At 42.7% G+C, this 20,352-nt stretch overlaps 1 protein-coding gene across 1 annotated transcript; it reads left to right on the top strand.

The window, feature by feature from the left end:
• The first annotated feature begins 861 nt into the window (after window positions 1-861).
• LOC120989781 lies at window positions 862-18,227 on the top strand. The gene is made up of 5 exons (XM_040418100.1): window positions 862-938; window positions 3,521-3,585; window positions 6,089-6,142; window positions 14,586-14,666; window positions 17,358-18,227. Exons 1-5 carry the CDS (start codon window positions 932-934, stop codon window positions 18,123-18,125), a joined length of 975 nt encoding a protein of 324 aa, XP_040274034.1. The 5' UTR covers window positions 862-931; the 3' UTR covers window positions 18,126-18,227.
• Window positions 18,228-20,352: the final 2,125 nt, after the last annotated feature.

Genomic DNA, 20,352 nt, shown 5'->3' with positions numbered 1-20,352 from the left:
TGGTGCCCCATAGATACAGCTGATTTCTATCGCTAAGTGTCCCTGCAGCAGAACAAGCTATAGCTTATCACCAGGGGATCCCTAAAGAATTGTTCAAAGTGCATAACTCCTTAATTTAAATTCATTTTTATTACATATTTTGTGAAACCATTTCAAGGATGATTCATAAATACAATATCTTGAATGTATTATAAATTGCAAGCATTTGCTTGGTTGAGTAATTATGTTGCTTATATTGTAATTTGCACTTCTAAACTGATGCCAGGAAAATAAAATAAAAATTCCTACACCGTTTGTTTGTAATGGTGGTTAATGCCCTTAAAATACTACATTATAATTAAACTTTTCAGAAAATGATCTACGGCATATCTGGGAATTGATTTCAAAAGGGAAAAAATGTTGTTACATATTTCATAGACTTTAATTAATAAAATGTGACTCAAATTATGCAAATACCCAAATTTCACACTCTTCATTGGCCTCATCTCTATCCCCACCATAATGATAGTAAATGATTGATTGCACTTTCCATTGTCCTGTGGTGTTCTCAAGCAAACCACAAGCATCCCTCTATGTATCACTGTGGTTAGCAGTTCTTGTAATCTCCAGCTCATCTCCTTCTGCAGTGTCTCCAGAATTCTTACGTGAAGGAAACTTCTGCATTTGATATTAGCAGAACACATTGAGGTTTAAAAATATTCCACTCATTTCTTCTGTGCTGGTTGTGAAATCCCCTATTTTTAAATATGCTGGTTTGTTTTCTTCCTAATGGTTGCCACCACAGATGTATTTTATGTATGAAATAATCCAGTCACGTTTCTGTACGCTGGTGACTCCTGGGACATAAAATCTGATTGGCTGTCCCCATGTTTAAATTTCTGAAATAACCAACATTCACTCTACAAATGCAGAGGGGATGACACGATAATAGATGGCAGGTAAAATATTGTTATATATATATATTTGTATTCTGTTGCATGATTCATATCTGGTTACATTTTATTATGAGATTTTTTACATTAAGTGCTTATTTGATTCACAATTGAGATTGTAGTAGTATGAAAACTAGCAAAATGCATCTTCAAAATGCCCAAGTATACACCAAAGAAGTCAAATCTCTGCAAATCGGCAAATCGCAGTTTTACTTGTAAAGGATGTTAATATTATTTTATTATATATTGGTCCTCTACCTCTTTCCAATATTACAATATTTTTTGTGTCCCCTACCAACTTTTTTTTATTATATAGTTCTGTGGTACCATAGATACTTAAAAAAGATGGAATGAGGGATTCAATCGTCCATTGTCTTTAAATTTCCCACACACTTTGACACTGTCGTATTCCAAGACCACTGCTATAAGATAAGATAAAATAAGATAATCCTTTAATAGTCCCACCATGGGGAAATTAAGGGGAATTTTTAAACCTTCATTTTTTCACAAGGTTCTACCAATTAAAAATTCCGCTCCATTCTTCTGCTGGGCCACACTTAATGTATAGCTGTGGCCACAATCAAATATGGCTTCTTCAGTCCCCAGAATAGATCTATTACTCATGTGATAAGGTTGCATGAGGTAAGGAAAGTTCAATACCTATCCATACTGTAGTGGGAGGAAGCAGCTGCCTAACAGATCACAAATTACTAGGTGGCTTAAAGAGAACCTGTCACGTTGAACATGGTACCTGAGATGGAGGCAGCATGTTCTAGAGCAGGAGGGGTCGAGAAGATTGATATATAGCTTAATAGGAAAACATTCATTATGATATATTTTATGCATTTAAATCCCTTCTCTTTCCATGCTTAGGAGTCCAGTGGGCAGTCCTGTTCAGTGATTGACAGCTATTTTTTGTATGTAGACTCATACAGAGATCACTGATAGGACCATCCACTGGACTCCTAAGCAGAAAAATGAAAAAATGGAAAATGAAAGGTGGAATCTGATTGGCTGTTATGGGCAGCTACCTGTAAATCAGTTTTCCTTTACACCAGCATACCTCCCAAATTTTAAAAAAACACAAAGAGGGACAATATGTGTAGGTACAATAGCATGCCACGGCAATTTTTCATGCTAGGCCACGCCTCTAACTCTGCCCAAAGCATAACTATACACACCCAGTCCCCTTAATGTCCCCACATAGTAATTATTCCCCCTTTGTGCCAGCACACAGTAGTAATGACCACACTGTGCCCCCTTCACAGTAGTAATGCCCACACTGTGCCCCTTCACAGTAGTAATATTCACATTGTGCCCCTTCACAGTAGTTATGCCCACATTGTGCCCCTTCACAGTAGTTATGCCCAGATGTGCCCCCTTCAAAGTAGTTATGCCCACATTGTACCCCACACAGTAGTTATGCCCACATTGTACCCCTCACAGTAGTTATGCCGACATGTGCCCCTTCATAGTAGTTATGTCCTTATAAGCCCCTTTCACAGTAGCTAGGCTCAGATGTACCCCCATTCACAGTAGCTATGCCCAGATGCGCAACCTTCACAGTTGCTATTCCCAGATCCCAGATATGCCCCCTTCACAGTAGTTATGCCCGAATGTCCCTCTTCACAGTAGTTATGCCCTAATGTGCCCCCTTCACAGTAGTTATGTTTACATTGTGTCCCTCACAGTAGTTGTGCCCACACTGTGCCCCTCACAGTAGTTTTGCCCACATTGTGTACCCTTCACAGTAATAATGCCCACATGTGCCCCTCACAGTAATTATGCCCAGATATGTGCCCTTTCATAGTAGTTATGAGTATATATGTGCCCCCTCACAGTAGTTATGGCCAGATATGTTCCCCCTTACAGTACTTATGCCAGATATGTTCCCCTTCACAGGAGTTATGCCAGATATATGCCCCCTCACAGTAGTTATGGCCAGGTATGTGCCCCATTCAGAGGAAGTAAAAATAAATAAAGAAATACTCACTTGGTTCCTCCGATGATTACAGTTCAGCTGCCGGCTGTGTAGGAGGAGGAGCAGAGGCTGAATCCCAGCCTGCACTGCTCCTCCTACAAAGTCCAGGAGCACAATATGTGAGGGCATCGTGCGGCTGCTGGGAAGCGCCAGTAGCTGAATGGTGAAGCGGGGAGCGGAAAGCTCCCTGCTTCACCATTACAATCAGCTGTATCTACGTCCTGTGAACACAGGAACGGCTGACAGTGGAACATACCTCAGCCATTCCGCGACCGCGGGACAGCCACTGAAATCTGGGACTGTCTCGAAGAATCTCGGACCTGTTTTGATAAATCTTCCACACTGTGTTCTCCTGACTACAAGTTCTACTGAACTGATCAGAAGGGTTGGCCTAAATCTGTAGTCTTCCTTTTTCATCTATCTAAGAACGACAAAGAATAAATAACGATTTATATAAGTGATGTAGAAAATATAGGATAAATACAAGGTACAACTAGCACATATGTAATAAGGCTTTGTAGAAATATAGAACATAGAATAACAAAAAAAAAAAAAAGTGTGTAGTCTTTTTATGCATTACCATTTATTTATTGTGTTTTGTCTATAGTAATATTCAAAATGAAGTTTTTCCTGGTATTGATCTGTCTTATTTCAGAAGCGTTTACATTTGCAGTAAGTATGTTGGTACTGATAGTTATCAGATGGCAAGTATATTTTTCTCTATACCTAGTAGAAGCACAGCACAGACTGTTTAGTGGTTATGTAAGAGTAATAATTATTTAACCCTTAAAGTGTATCTGCACTGTGAAAATACTGTTGATACATCCATAGAGACATATCAAAGGTTTTGATCTGTGGGGGTCTGTGCTCATTAGAACGAGGAGAGAGAAGTGCTCATATAGTGCTTTGTCTCTCCGCGCTGCAAGAGAAAATCAAGACAGCCCATAGACTTTCTACTAATGAGAAGAGGGCACTAAGTGAGTGCTTCTCTCTCCTTCCAGTGATCAGTGGGGGTCTCAGCACTCAGACCCCCACCAATCAAGACCTTTGACATAGGGACGCTTAAAATATCCCCTTAAGAAAAGTTGATCCACTGAATCCACTGAAAGGTCAATGCATATGTAAACCTTTAAGGGTACTTTCACACTTGCGGCAGAGGATTCCGGCAGGCAGTTCCGCCGCCGGATCTGTCAAAACGCATGCAAACTGAGGGAATTTGTCAGACGGATCAGGATCCTGATCCGTATGACAAGTGCATTGAAATGCTGGATCCGTCTCTCTGGTGTCATCCGGAAAAAACAGATCCGGCATTTATTTTTTCATATTTTTTGCGGTCTGAGCATGCGCTGACCGCAATGCCGAATCTGTTTTGCCGGAACGCTCGGGGCCGGATCCAGCATTAATGCATTTCAATGGAAAATAAGTGTTCCGTAATTTTGGCCGGAGATAAAACATCAGCATACAGCGGTATTATCTCCATCCTGAAAAATCTAAAAGACTGAACTGAAGACATCCTGATGCATCCTGAACGGATTACTCTCCATTCAGAATGCATGGGGATATAACTGATCAGTTCTTTTCCAGTATTGAGCCCCTAGGACGGAACTCTATGCCGCAAAAGAATAACGCTAGTGTGAAAGTACCCTTAGCTAGTGCTATTTGGAAATGCTGCATCAAGGCATATATAAGCCATGTAACAACAAAATGTGTGTGACTTGCTATTCCATTGAAGGTGCGCTAGTATTTTAGGCTGTTATTTGGTTGTGATTCGCATTTAGTTTCGTATTTGAAATAACCCCAATAGATAAAAAGAATTGCTGGCATGTCACAAATGAGTTGCAATTAGTGTTCAGCGAATCGAAATTCACAAAGTGGACTTCGATTCGAATTTCAAGTAAAATTCTATTTTCCACTAAGGTGAATTTTCTTGTCCCTTGTGGTAACAAATCAATTTTCCCTTATCCACTTGCGCGCGAAGAGTCCGCTGCGGCCATCTTGATTGAAGATCCTGCACAAAATCTCTTGCGTGGTGACGTATGACGTCATCACACACCACAAGATTTCGCGCTGGATATTCAATCAAGATGGCCGCGGCGGACTCTTTGCGAACAAATTGATAAAGTGAGTATTTTTAATGTTTTAAGATTAACCCCTGAAAGCCCTCAATGGTCATCTCAGATGCCGCTATCAGTGATGAAACCGGCATCTGAGGGGATCAATGACAGAGGGCGGTACCAACGCCGTTCCCTTTCATTGCACCTGCTACTCACAAAAAAATGCGCTTTGTGAAATTCGGCGAAGCAGCTGAATCATAGTTTTGAGAACTTCGCCCATCTCTAGTTGCAATCGTACAGAACTTTCACACAGTCAGGTCTAGTTCACACGTCAGTGATTTGGTCAGTGTTTGATCAGTGATTTCAATCAGTGATTGTGAGCCAAAACCAGGAGAGGGTCAAAAACACAGAACAGGAGCAGATCTTTCCTTTCGATCTTGCCTCTGTGTAGGCTCCACTCCTGGTTTTGGGTCACAATCACTGATGGAAATCAATTACCAAATCACTGAAGGGTGAACTAGGCTCAATGTTTGGTCAGCGTTTGATCAGTGATTGCGAGAAAAAAAACAGATGCAAGTCTAAAACACAGAACATAAGCAAATCTTTGACCACATTCACAAATATTACCTACTATGTTGTAATGCAATCTTGTGATCTTCATGTTAATTGACCAAAGTGAAGCCCTAGTCAGAATCCACTGAAAGTGCAAGAAATAATGATTTCTTGTACAAATACAATTCTAGGATAAACTCTAGGCTTCAATAGGGATAGCAGATATGGGGATGTTACCAGTGCTATGTCCTGGACTGGCAAACAATTTAAAGGAGGATGGACACAGGAGCTGAACAAAGCAACATCCAACATTGCCTTTAATACACGCTTTTTCCCTACAGCATGTACTGTATTATTGTTATTCTTTATTATTAAAGCGCCATTTATTCCAGGGTGTTGTACATATGAAAAGGATATAAATGCATAATACAAAACCTAGTACAATAAGCAAGAACAAGATGTGTTACAAACTTGTACAGAAGGATAGCGGTCCCTGGCCGTGAGAGCTTACAACCTACAATCATATTGTATAGGGTTTAACATTTCTTCTTTGCTTTCTTTATATGAAGACACATTCTCCTGAAGTCAACGATACAGAGGGTTGCTGTGGGCAAAACGCAAAGGTAAATAATAAGCCATATTATAGTTTGTACTATTATATTACTAAAGGCCCATTTACACAAGCCAACTGAGCTGGCAATTATCAGGAGCAAACTATTTGTTCTGCTCGTCAGAGGATGTGAGAGCCGCATCTACATGCAGCAATCACTGTGATCTCTCATCCCCATACACATTCATTGTTTCTGAACAGCAGATCCCTATTTATACTTCTGCTGACAAACAATGATTTAGGTGACCACATGAGCAATGCTTTCACCCAATGAATAAGTGTTTGCTGGTTCATCAGGTGATTGGGAGCACCTTTACATAGGCTGATTATTGGGAATGAACATTAACGCAAACGTTCATTCCCGATAATTATCCTGTGTAAAAGAACCTGAAAGATGACCATATACATGATATAAATGTCAGCCACAGCCACTGATTTCAGCCACAATGAGAGGCATCCTAAATTTATGGGGCCTTCCGACACTCCCCCTACTAGATGTCATCAGGCAGTTAGGGTCCTACTACGCCTGCAGATGAAGCAGGTGATTGTCGGGCAGGAAGCATTACTTCTCGACAATCACCTGCTCACTGTGGAGGAGACCGCATGCAGCGATCTCCTCCTCAGTATGTGGAGGAGCGAAGGCTTATGCCAACGCTCGCCACTATACTAAATCACTGTTTACCGGCAGAAGATGGTGATTACACGGCACGATCTGCCACCATCAAACGAGGATTTCTAAACCTGTGAAAGATTCTGATTACCCGATGAATGAGGAAACACTCGGCGGCAGTATTACACTGCCAGATCATCGCTAACGAGTGTTCATACGAATGCTTGTTAACCATAATCTGAACGGTTATCTTCAGGTGTAATAGGGCCTTTAGATTTTATTTGTCTGATCCTTTTGTTCTCTATTACATAAACCTTTCATCTGATAGTAGCAGGCAGGCGTTCAGTTACTGTGCCCCTGTCACGCTATCTGGATTGGTTTCTGCAGCCCATATTACACAGTGTTACATATTATTTGATGGACACTAAAGCCCTATTGCAGAACCTAAATAAATTTGAGTGGCATGGAGAGTACATGCCACAGGTAAGCCTGTACACACATATTGTCCATAATGATGCTTACATGTCGTGGGTATTTTCTGATGAGGGCAAGAAAGGAAGAGCCATGTATTGATTTCATTATTGAAGCCCCACGATTTGTGTTGGAGTATAACGTATTTCATTTTGGTGGCCACTGGCATGCCCAGCGTATAAATAACTATATATATATATATATATATATATATACAGTACAGACCAAAAGTTAGGACACACCTTCTTTTTTTTCATGACTATGAAGGCATCAAAACTATGAATTAACACATGTGGAATTATATACATAACAAACAAGTGTGAAACAACTGAAAATATGTCATATTCTAGGTTCTTCAAAGAAGCCACCTTTTGCTTTGATTACTGCTTTGCACACTCTTGGCATTCTCTTGATGAGCGTCAAGAGGTAGTCCCCTGAAATGGTCTTCCAACAGTCTTGAAGGAGTTCCCAGAGATGCTTAGCACTTGTTGGCCCTTTTGCCTTCACTCTGCGGTCCAGCTCACCCCAAACCATCTCGATTGGGTTCAGGTCCGGTGACTGTGGAAGCCAGGTCATCTGGCGCAGCACCCCATCACTCTCCTTCATGGTCAAATAGCCCTTACTTTCAAAGTTTTCCCAATTTTCTTGGCTGACTGACTGACCTTCATTTCTTAAAGTAATGATGGCCACTCGTTTTTCTTTACTTAGCTGCTTTTTTCTTGCCATAATACAAATTCTAACAGTCTATTCAGTAGGACTATCAGCTTTGTATCCACCTGACTTCTCCTCAACGCAACTGATGGTCCCAACCCCATTTATAAGGCAAGAAATCCCACTTATTAAACCTGACAGGGCACACCTGTGAAGTGAAAATCATTTCAGGGGACTACCTCTTGAAGCTCATCAAGAGAATGCCAAGAGTGTGCAAAGCAGTAATCAAAGCAAAAGGTGGCTACTTTGAAGAACCTAGAATATGACATATTTTCAGTTGTTTCACACTTGTTTGTTATGTATATAATTCCATATGTGTTAATTCATAGTTTTGATGCCTTCATAGTCATGAAAATAAAGAAAACTCTTTGAATGAGAAGGTGTGTCCAAACTTTTGGTCTGTACTGTATATATAAAATGTGGCTAACCCTTTCCTTCAATATATTAAATATTGGACAAGATTTATAGATGACGTACTGGTGGTATGGTCAGGCTCACTAATGCATTATTGCATTATGATAGTTACCACCCTATACATACTAAGAGATCCATCCCCTATAGACAATTTGTTAGATTAAGACGCCACATTCGTGAATATGACATTTTCTTGGAACCGGCATTTGAGTTAGCAGACAGATTGAGAGCACGTGGGTATGAAGAGACTGTCATCTCTGAAGCATTTGAGCGTGCAGTTAATCAAGATTGCCAAAAATTGGCATATAAAGATCGTAAAAAGCAACAGGACAACAGATTTGTTTTCTTGTTTAAGTTCAGCCCCTATCAGATTACATTCCACATATCGTACAGTCAGACAATGAATTAATTGAATGGGCGAGAGATCCCCCCATAGTCACATTCCGTAGGAGCAAGAATTTAAGAGATGTACGAGTAAAAGGACATTATCCAAGGAGGAGACAAGAAACATGGCTCAAAAGGGCTGTTCCTGCAGGCAATTATAAGTGTAGTAACTGTTTACACTGCAATTCCATGCGTGGTGGTAAAACAATGCATTTATGTCTGATACAACATATGGTCCAACAGTTCATAACATGTAGATCAGATTTTTTTGGTATATGTGATTTTTTGCACATGCAAGTATTATTAAATCGGTATATAGGGAATTAGTGATTTTATTGATGAGGCATTATGTGGGGATATAAGCGTGGTCACGCTCACTCCCCCTCACGCCTTGAGAAAGCGTCCTAGGACGCAAAACGATCATTGGCTGCTGATGCTGCATAGTCTGTCCCGTACCTGGGATGCCATGCTCTTTATATACCAATGAAGTACTGGATTTTACTGGAAGAAGTGCCATGGCCATTGTCTTTTCTTTGTGGAGATAAACCTCTACCAGAGGTGTCTGGCAGCAGCCTTCTCCCCTCTCCTTGTTCAGGACACATACAGTACATGCTTGGCCAAGTCCAGTGTGTACATGTGGAGAGATAGTTGTGGGCCAAATGAGCAGTTGTCCAACAGTTATCTAATGTGTATTGTAAGGGATCACTCTCTCAAGCAGGGTGGAGATGACAGATTCCTTCGCAGACAACAGGATTAAAGGGCTTCTACCACCAGAAATACTGTTATGTAGCTGACTGACATTAGCGATGCGCTAATGTCAGCACTACATAACAGTATGTTTTTTACCTTTATCCCTGGAACCGTTTTGGTAAAAAAAATGCACTTTTATAATATGCTAATGAGCCTCTAGGTGCTATGTGGGCGTAAAATCAGCACCTAGAGGCTCCGTCTACTCACCCTTTATCCCGCCCAGGTCCCCTGTTCTGCCCGCCCCGCTCCTATTGATTGATGATGACGGTTCGCAACAGCGTTGACAAAATCCCGCGCCTGCACCGTTCACTTCTGTCTTCGGCGCAGGCGCAGTGAGTGAATGATGCGCTCCTGGTGCCGGAATCCTCACTGCGCCTGAGCCGACTACGTCACAGTGAGGAAGCCGGCACCAGGAGAGCGGCTTTCACTCACTGCGCCTGCGCCTAAGACAGAAGTAAACGGCGCAGGTGCGGGATTTCGTCAACGCTGCTGGGTAAGGTGAGGTTCCATCATCACCAAAACATAATCCCTACAAAATAAACTCCTGCCCGTCTGGGCTATAGCTAATACAAATTTGTTTCTAGCTCACCTATTGAGCGCAGGTCACACTCAGGGAATCAGGCTTCACTAGCCATCAAGGCAGCCACCTTCCTAGCCTTTTTCCAGGCATAACTCTCTCTGACTGACAGCCTGGGATGTGCTTTTATTTCCCCCTAACAATCCCAGCTGGACTACACCTGGGAATCCCTCAGGCTAGGGGAAAACATGCCCTGGAATGGGGGTGGACTAACAAACCTACCATCCCAGTCCAAAAAGAATCCAGCCCTTGAACTTTAACAAAAAATAGCTCCAGCAACTATGTTTGCTGAAGCAAGCGCCATCTTCCTGGATTTTACTTACCTCACCCAGTTGAGGAACCTGGGTGGGATATACAACCCTTCCAGGACTTTACCATACACTTTACCACAGTATGTAATAAAGCCGTAGGTTATATTCACACATTGTTACATCTATTTCTGTGATTGTTCTTTTCAATTGAATGGAGCGTGCAGAAATACAGTCAGGTCCATAAATATTGGGACATCAACACAATTTTAACATTTTTGGCTCTATACACCACCACAATGGATTTTAAATGAAACAAACAAGATGTGCTTTAACTGCAGACTGTCAGCTTTAATTTGAGGGTATTTACAGCCAAATCAGGTGAACGGCGTAGGAATTACAACAGTTTGTACACGTGCCTCCCACTTGTTAAGGGACCAAAAGTAATGGGACATAATAATAATCATTAATCAAACTTTCACTTTTTAATACTTGGTTGCAAATCCTTTGCAGTCAATTACAGCCTGAAGTCTGGAACGCATAGACATAACCAGACGCTGGGTTTCATCCCTGGTGATGCTCTGCCAGGCCTCTACTGCAACTGTCTTCAGCTCAAGGTTGTTCTTGGGGCATTTTCCCTTCAGTTTTGTCTTTAGCAAGTGAAATGCATGCTCAATCGGATTCAGGTCAGGTGATTGACTTGGCCATTGCATAACATTCCACTTCTTTCCCTTAAAAACTCTTTGGTTGCTATTGCAGTATGCTTTGGGTCATTGCCCATCTGCACTGTGAAACGCAACCAATAAGTTCTGAAGCATTTGGCTGAATATGAGCAGATAATATTGCCCGAAACACTTCAGAATTAATCCTGCTGCTTTTGTCAGCAGTCACATCATCAATAAATACAAGAGAACCAGTTCCATTGGCAGCCATACATGCCCACGCCATGACACTACCACCACCATGCTTCACTGATGAGGTGGTATGCTTAGGATCATGAGCAGTTCCTTTCCTTCTCCATACTCTTCTCTTCCCATCACTCTGGTACAAGTTGATCTTGGTCTCATCTGTCCATAGGATGCTGTTCCAGAACTGTGAAGGCTTTTTTAGATGTCGTTTAGCAAACTCTAATCTGGCCTTCCTGTTTTTGAGGCTCACCAATGGTTTACATCTTGTGGTGAACCCTCTGTATTCACTCTGGTGAAGTCTTCTCTTGATTGGTGACTTTGACACACATACACCTACCTCCTGGAGAGTGTTCTTGATCTGGCCAACTGTTGTGAAGGGTGTTTCCTTAACCAGGGAAAGAATTCTTCGGTCATCCACCACAGTTGTTTTCCGTGGTCTTCCAGGTCTTTTAGTGTTGCTGAGATCACGATGCGTTCCTTCTTTTTAGGAATGTTCTAAACAGTTGTTTTGGCCATGCCTAATGTTTTTGAATCTCTCTGATGGGTTTGTTTAGTTTTTTTCAGCCTAATGATGGCTTGCTTCACTGATAGTGACAGCTCTTTGGATCTCATCTTGAGAGTTGACAGCAACAGATTCCAAATGCAAATAGCACACTTGAAATGAACTCTGGACCTTTTATCTGCTCACTGTAATTGTGATAATGAGGGAATAACACACATCTGGCCATGGAACAGCTGAGAAGCCAATTGTCCCATTACTTTTGGTCCCTTAACAAGTGGGAGGCACATATGAAAACTGTTGTAATTCCTACACCGTTCACCTGATTTTGTTGTAAATACTCTCAAATTAAAGCTGACAGTCTGCAGTTAAAGCACATCTTGTTCGTTTCCTTTCAAATCCATTGTGGTGGTGTATAGAACCAAAAATGTTAGAATTGTGTCGATGTCCCAATATTTATGGACCTGACTGTATATGTGCATCCCACTAAAACTACCTCATTTAGATGAATGAAAATCATTTTCATTTGATGCCTGAAAATACCCACACATTTCTGCAGATGCAACTGATAAATCCATTCCTCACATATGAACGGGATTGCTTCTGCAGCATGTGTATGGATTTCTGCAAACCCCATGCAGATGTATGGCACATGTTCAGATATTTCTGCAAGAAATCTACCACAAATGTAAGACATCTATCTGCTGATTAACTCCTATTTGTTTTAGCTGTCTATAAGGCTACATGCACACGACCGTGTGCCCTCCGTGGCCGTATTGCGGCCGTATTGCGACCTATTCAATTGAATAGGTCCGCAGTCACAGAGATGCGGAACGGAGGCACGGATCGGAACCCCACAGAAGCACTACGGAGTGCTTCCCTGGTGTTTCTGGCCGTCCCTCCGCACTGCAAAAAAGTAGCGCATGCACTACTTTTTTGCGGTGCAGACCGTCGGATGCGGATCGCGGACCCCATTCAAGTGAATGGGTCCGCAATCCGCATGCAGCTGCCCCACGGCCTGTGCCCGTGCATTGCGGACTGCAATTTGCGGTCCACAGCACGGGCACGGAGCCCTAACGTTCGTGTGCATGTAGCCTAAAGGAAATATTTGGCAGAAGTGTATGTGTTCAATATGGCTGCCCCTGGGGAAGTTTGTAAAAGTTAAAAAAATAAATAGCTTCAACATTTAAAAGGCTTTTCCAGGCTTTTAATATTGTTGATGAATAGTAATGGGACGGCTCACTCTCTATATACACGGATAGGTGCCAATGTCCAAAAATGAATCACCCCTTCAAAGACAGTAAATTTAAATTGTATTGGACCGGCACTCAAACATATGGGTTCATGCAAAGAACCAATAAAGTAAAGTAGTGCAATTTATTAAAACATAAAAAACATAAAAGCATACATATACGTAATAGTGGGATGGATGAGATCATGGGTGGACTATCTCAAGTATAAAGTCCATACAACGCAGGTTATTGGAGGGAATGAATAATGTCCCGTACTTATGCAAATAATACCTATTGGGCAAAATCGATAGCAAACAGTCTTATAGTGTGATGAGTATAATACTCACTATTTACTGCGCAACTCTGTGGCGTCCCACATGTAAGAGCGCTTACCTCGGTGTCGATTCAATCCAATGCAAACGGCAGAGTGTAGTTGCTTACTGACGTCATAAAATCGGATCTCCGTAAGATCGCTATCAATTATTACTTTTTCTTTCTCAAAGATAAGAGAAAGAAAAAGTAACAGCTCATCTCGCGATAATTGAAGCGATCTTACGGAGATCCGATTTTATGACGTCAGTAAGCAACTACACTCGTTTGCATTGGATTGAATCGACACCTTTTTTTTGGAGGATCCTCACAGATCCCTTGTAATAAATGCCTATCCTTGTCCGTAAATGTGAAAAAAGTAGGACATGCACTATTTTTTTTGCTGAAGGGAAACACGGACAACAGACACGGAACACAAACGAATGAACTATCAGCATTTCTTTGCTGACCCATTGAAATGAAACGGAGAAAAACAACTGTCGTGTGCATGAGGCCTTATCATTATTGAAAAATAAAATACAACAAGAATATCCTAATGTTTAAAACCCTTAGAAAACATTAGCAGGACCAGGGATGGGTTAAATACACCGTAATATCTCCCTATTCGATAATTAACCCTGCCTATCAAAGAGGGAATGGCTACCCTGATGAGGGCGATCCTGTATCAGGAACCTACCTTACAGTATAATGCCCTATAAAGGTGAAAAAACACCCCAAAAAATGTTACGTTTTAGGTGGCTACTCTGTGAATTTTTATCCTCAGGATAGGTCATCAATATCATATCAGCGGGGTCCAACACATGTCATAGATCAGCTGTTTGAGGAGCCATGACACTCCGTTTAGCAGCTTACCAAGTAAAGCTCTGTCCATTGGATAGCAGCTGGGCTTGGTATTGCAGTTTAGATCCATTCATTTGAATGGAATTTAGCTGCAACTAGGCCTTGTGACCAATGAATATGACATCACTGGCCTAGGAAGAGCCCGCAGCACTCACCAGAGTGCCATAGACTCTTCAAACAGCTGATCATGGGTGCAGGGATTCGAACCCCCACTAATCTGATATTGATGACCTATCCTGAGGATAGGCCATCAATATTTAAATCTTGGACAGCCCCTTTCAAAGTAAGAAGAAAGACATGATTTGTAGTCAAATGTACTACATGGATGAACTTCTCAAACTACAGTCCAGAACAAGGACTGAATACAAAGATGTCTTTCCTATTCAGCCTGCACTGTGTGAATAGATCATTCTGCTAATTATTGAATTTATTTTATTCATTTGTTTTTAAATTATATTTTTTTGTTTCTTCCTTGCGTTTAGCTAATTTACAAAGGTCATGATTCCAACAGTGGTATAAATATCTATGTATTTGAATACACGCCACAAAGCAAAGAAGCAAAGGTAAATATATGCTGTCATTTTAAGCAAATGGAAAATGCTTGGCGTGTCTTCCATCACATATTGATATACTGTACTTGCTGTGCAGGAAAAACAGTGAAGGGATTCAGTGCTAAACTAGTAGGAACAAACCCCACCATCATAAATCCAAAGCCTACCTGAGCAATAAAAGCTAGTACTTTATGAGATAGGAGTAATTTAAAGGATAACTGTCACATTTAGACCCTAATTTCAATTTTCATATATGTAGTTCCTAATAACATGATATTCCAGAATCGGTTACTATTAGACTGACTTACCCCATATTTAATAAGATTCAGCCCTTAGCAACCAGACTGCATAAAACTGCAATTTCACTATTCAGTTAAGATGGCCGCCACTGCCCTCACCCTGAGGCTAATCCCGCCTGCCCTCACTAGCCAGTAACAATAGCCCCCCAAAAGTGTCAGTAACCAGAGCCCTCCCCCTGAAGGGTTAATCTCCTTCAGCACAAAGGGGTCCTCTTACCACATGTTGCTTTCATTTATACACTGAGCAGACGGCAGATTTCCCTTCCCTGATGTGCGCTGCTTCAACTCTGCCTTCTCCAGCTCTGCTGAGTGAGGGAGCGTCTGCCAAGCGCAGGGACAGGGAGAAGTGCACACAGCCCAGGCACTGTTATCAGCTGCTGGGGAGGACCTGGCTTTAATCATTTACTTACAGTCCCTGGCTGTCAGTAATCTGACCTTGCACGCAGCCTGCTTCTGCTCCTCCTAAAGGACGGACCATGCCTAGCAACCCTATTTTAAGCACAGGTAAAAGTAGGCAGTACAGGGGACAAAAATGTGGAATTAAAGGGCTTCTGTCACCCCACAAAACTCTTCTTTTTTTTTTTGGGATAGTTACATTCCTTATAGCGCGATATAGGAGAATATAATCTTATCACTTACTTTCATGCGGCCGTTTCTTTAGAAAACGAAGTTTTATAATATGTAAATGAGGGCTCTACAAGCAAGTAGGACGTCTACTTGCTGGTAGCCGCAGCAGAAAACCGCCCCCTCGCCGTGTTGATTGACAGGGCCAGCCGTGATCTCCTCCTCCGGCCGGCCCTGTCAGTATTTCAAAAATCGCGCGCCTCTGTTCATTCGGCGCAGGCGCTCTGAGATGAGGAGGCTCGTCTCCTCAGAACTCCCTCAGTGCGCCTGCGCCGATGACGTCTTCTCTTTCGGTGATGTCATCGGCGCAGGCGCACTGAGGGAGTTCTGAGGAGACGAGCCTTCTCATCTCAGAGCGCCTGCGCCGAATGAACAGAGGCGCGCGATTTTTGAAATACTGACAGGGCCAGCCGGAGGAGGAGATCACGGCTGGCCCTGTCAATCAACACGGCGAGGGGGCGGTTTTCTGCTGCGGCTACCAGCAAGTAGACGTCCTACTTGCTGGTAGAGCCCTCATTTACATATTATAAAACTTCGTTTTCTAAAGAAACGGCCGCATGAAAGTAAGTGATAAGATTATATTCTCCTATATCGCGCTATAAGGAATGTAACTATCCAACAAAAAAAAAAGACTTTTGTGGGGTGACAGAAGCCCTTTAAGGGGTAATTGAATACACAGTGAAAAGTTGAAATAGGGCCGCAAAGGAGATATTAATCACCACAATCCAATACAAAAAAAATAATAATATGACAGTTATACTTTAAGTTCTGTTGCCTACATACAGTAGATTGGTAACTCCTGTTCTTTTATTTGTGCGACAACCAATATCCATGTCTGTAAGAAAACTGGTAGGACCCAGAAATCTAAAATGTTATATACACATATCAGGAAATTGTATTGGTGCGGCTCTTAGAGCAACGACCTCCATTGGTTCTCCAAGTTAACTTAAAATGGGATCTTTTGGGATACATAACCCTTTGGCAAGCATTGATTTTTCTGTCAATTGCAGTCACAATGATGGAAGAATACCTCTGAACTTTATAGTAAAGATTTCTAATGATGGAAGTGCTGAAGGGGTCTGGTCACTACATAAAGGACCACAGTTTTTTTAAAACAATGCAGTTGCTCCTAGATGTGCACCAATACAATGTTCTGATGCGTTTCTATCCCTGAGAAAGTTAATTTAGGGCTCGTTCACTCGAAGGGTTGGTGTCCCGTGCCCGTGCTGTGAACCGCAAATTGCGGTCCACAATGCACGGGCACCTTCCGCGGGGCAGGCGCATAGGGATCGCAGACCTATTGACTTGAATGGGTCCGTGATCCCTCCGTTCCGCAAAAAGATAGAGCATGTTCTACGGAACGGAACCCCAGAAAGCACTCTGTAGTGTTCCATTCCGTGCTTCCGTTCTGCATCTCCGGACCCATTGAAATTAATGGGTCCGCATCCGTGATGCAGAATGACAACGGAACGGTGCCCGTGTATTGCGGATCCGCAAATGTGGTCCGCAATACGGGAACGGGACACCAACGGTCGTGTGAACGAGCCCTTATCCAGTAAATGGCCTAGAATCTATACACGTGCTAATACGAATACCGGTGTTCTACACGCTGTGATGCAAAGAGATGTTGGGGGTCACATGAGATTTCAGTGGGGATTCGTGGACATTTCTTCTGCTCCTCCCCCAATTGGAACTTTCTGGGGTTAATTAAAAGCTTTGATAACTTAGAGCCTCTAGTATTTTTAACCAAAATGTTGCATTTTATATGATCTAACTTCAGGATAGAAGAGTTGAAGATACAACAATGAAGAATGATTTGCAAAGTAGCAGAAATGCTCTTACAGATACAGAAAATGGAGAAAACCATGAAGATACAATCATTCAGACCACCAAACCTAGAAGCATATATGGCAGAAATAAGGATCCTGACACAGAGACTGGTATTAAGCCTGATTTGAAGTTTGATACTATTATTAGTACAGAAGGTGCAACTCAAAATGACATTGAAATGTATGAAAACACGGATCTGCTCTCAAATGCCACTGAGGGACTTCAATCAGAAATGTCACACACTAGAGATGTGCAGAAAACCAGTGGACATAGTAATAGAGACGACTACCATGGTACTGAAGGTAGTGCAGTTCTAGACATTCCAGCCTACTATGACACTAATACTGGTACCCAAGGGCCACAAGTGTATTCAACACCAAATATTAATGGTTTCAGAGACAATCTAGGATGCTCTGAGTCTGAGGGACAATGCAAGAATCCCACCAAATCAGCAGAACGTGTTTTTGTGACACAGCCAACATTACATAAGGACTATTCCAAAAGGAGGAACAGGGACAGAAAAACCATGAACCGTACAGTCAAACCAGCAAAAACAAGGGTTCATAAAAGTGAGAAACAAACTAACAAAAAAGTCATTCCAATAAGCCACATTATTAAAAGAATCTTTCAAAACAGGTATGGACAAAGAAGAAAGGCTGGTGGGTACAGACACAGTTCATCAGAAAGCAGAAGTGACAGTAGCCAGGAATTTGATTAAATCTTGGGATAATTGAATATATAAAGTGCTAGAAGGCCTTACTTCATATGGTGGCCATTAATTATACTTTTCTTGAAAATAAAAATATTTAAGTGGGTTTTCAACTAAGGCTACTTTCACACCTGCGTTCGGTGCGGATCCGTCTTGTATCTGCACAGACGGATCCGCACAGATAATGCAAACGCTGGTATCCGTTCAGAACAGATCCGTTTGCATTATTCTTTAAAAAAAAAAGTCTAAGTCATTGCACCATATTGTGTCAGTGAAAACGGATCCGTACTTACATTGTAAGTCAGGACAGATCTGTTTGGCTCTGCATCGCCAGGCGGACACCAAAGCCCTGCAAGTGGCGTTTTGGTGTTTGCCTTAAAAGCGGAATGGAGACTGAACTGAGGCAAACTGAGGCATTCTAAAAGGATCCTTATCCATTCAGAATGCATTGGGGCGGAACTGATCCGTTTTGGATCGCTTGTGAGAGCCCTGAAACAGATCTCACAAGCGGACCCAGGAACGCAGGTGTGAAAGTAGCCTAAATCCTGTATGACATATTAATCAGACGAGTCATATTAGTGGGGGTACAACAGCAGGGACTTCTATTGACCTGATTTCCATCTAGGGGTGGCCACTGTCTAATAGCAAAACACTATCCATAATTCCTATTAACACCACTGGGAAGGTAAAGAACATTGGTGGGGAACAACTTCCCCACTCCCCATGGTTGTCTCCTTCTTCAAAGTCGTGGGGTCCCAACTTTCAAACATATCATAAAAAGCAAATCTACTTATGTGCAGCCAAACAGCTCCCCAATGGCTCCAACATGTCTGATCCTGTGTCCTTCTGGAGATTAGGCATTTGCTGATTCTAGGGTGGTTTATTCCCTTTTACCTATTAAAATAAATAGCAATCAGACCCCTAATGTTAATCAGACCTCAGATCAGACCCCCAATGCCTCAGATCAGACCCCCATGTCAGACATTAGCCCCCATCCATTAGCCCCATGTCAGCCATCATGCCCCCATGTCAGCCATCATGCCCCCATGTCAGCCATTAGCCCCCCCATGTCAGCCATTAGCCCCCCATGTCAGCCATACGCCCCCCATGTAAGCCATCCTGCCCCCATGTAAGCCATCATGACCCCATGTCAGCCATCAGACCCCCATGTCACATTTCTCCCCCTCCATGTCAAATCACCCCCTCCATGTCACATTTCTCCCCCTCCATGTCACATTTCTCCCCCTCCATGTCACATTTCCCCCCTCCATGTCACATTTCTCTCCCTCCTTTTTACATAATCCCCTCTGTCACATCACCCCCATGTCACATTTCTCCCCCATGTCACATTTCTCCCCCTCAATGCCTCAATATCACATTTTTCCCCCTCCATGTCAAATCACCTATGTCACATCAGCCCTCCATGTCACATTTCTCCCCCTCCTTGTCACATTTCACCCCCTCAATGTCACATTTCTCCCCCTCCAAACCATGTCATATCACCCCCTTCGTGTCACATCATGATCACATCATTATCCCCTATTGTGTCACATTTCATTCCCCCCCCCCCCCCCCCCCCATGGCACATCATCCCCTCCGGCCGGCCCTGGCCCCATCCCCATGTCACAGACTACAGACATTGTTCCCCCTTCCCATCATGTCACGGTCACTATCCCCCCCCTCCATTTATGATTGTTGTTTGCGTAATAATTTTTTTAAAACACATTTATGCAGTGCACTCTGGCGCTAGTGCGCTCATCAGTGATCACCTACCCACCTGTCCTGCTGCTACGGCAATCTGGCTGTGTGTGAGTCAGACTCAGAGACACAGTCAGCTCCAGTTCCTGCTGCCGCCCGCCGCCGCTGCGCCACTCGCCAGTCACAACCCCCTGGCCTGACCCTGTGACCATGTTGCCGTGCCCGTGCCGCACTGGCTGGGGCCGGCGGCGCTGCGGCGCAACTCACAAGTAAGTGATTTTAAAAAATATAAAAGAAGGTTCATTTTTCCCACCTCCCCCAGGGTGCACCCTAAGGCAGCCGCTTGGTCTGCCTTATGGTAGCACCGGCCCTGTGCGTCAGTCACTCCCAGGCAGTGAAGAATGCAAAGTACAATGCCTCAGATTTCTGATGAATTTACAATTTTTTCTAATCAATACAAATTGTAATAAAGATGCCTTTGAACTCACTATTTCGGACTTTTACTGGAACAGGTTCTTCAAAATTATTGTGCTCATTC

This window comes from Bufo bufo, chromosome 2 (assembly GCF_905171765.1).
Source record: "Bufo bufo chromosome 2, aBufBuf1.1, whole genome shotgun sequence".
NCBI classification, from domain to species: Eukaryota; Metazoa; Chordata; class Amphibia; order Anura; family Bufonidae; genus Bufo; species Bufo bufo.
Note: the sequence above shows the minus strand (reverse complement) of the source record. Positions and strands in the feature narration are given on the sequence as shown.

Excerpts from the sequence above, each read along its gene's own strand:
- LOC120989781 (XM_040418100.1), top strand. Across the intron at positions 3,586-6,088 it reads CAGAAGCGTTTACATTTGCA|ACACATTCTCCTGAAGTCAA; the intron begins GTAAGTATGTTG and ends CTTTATATGAAG. Across the intron at positions 14,667-17,357 it reads CACAAAGCAAAGAAGCAAAG|GATAGAAGAGTTGAAGATAC; the intron begins GTAAATATATGC and ends ATCTAACTTCAG.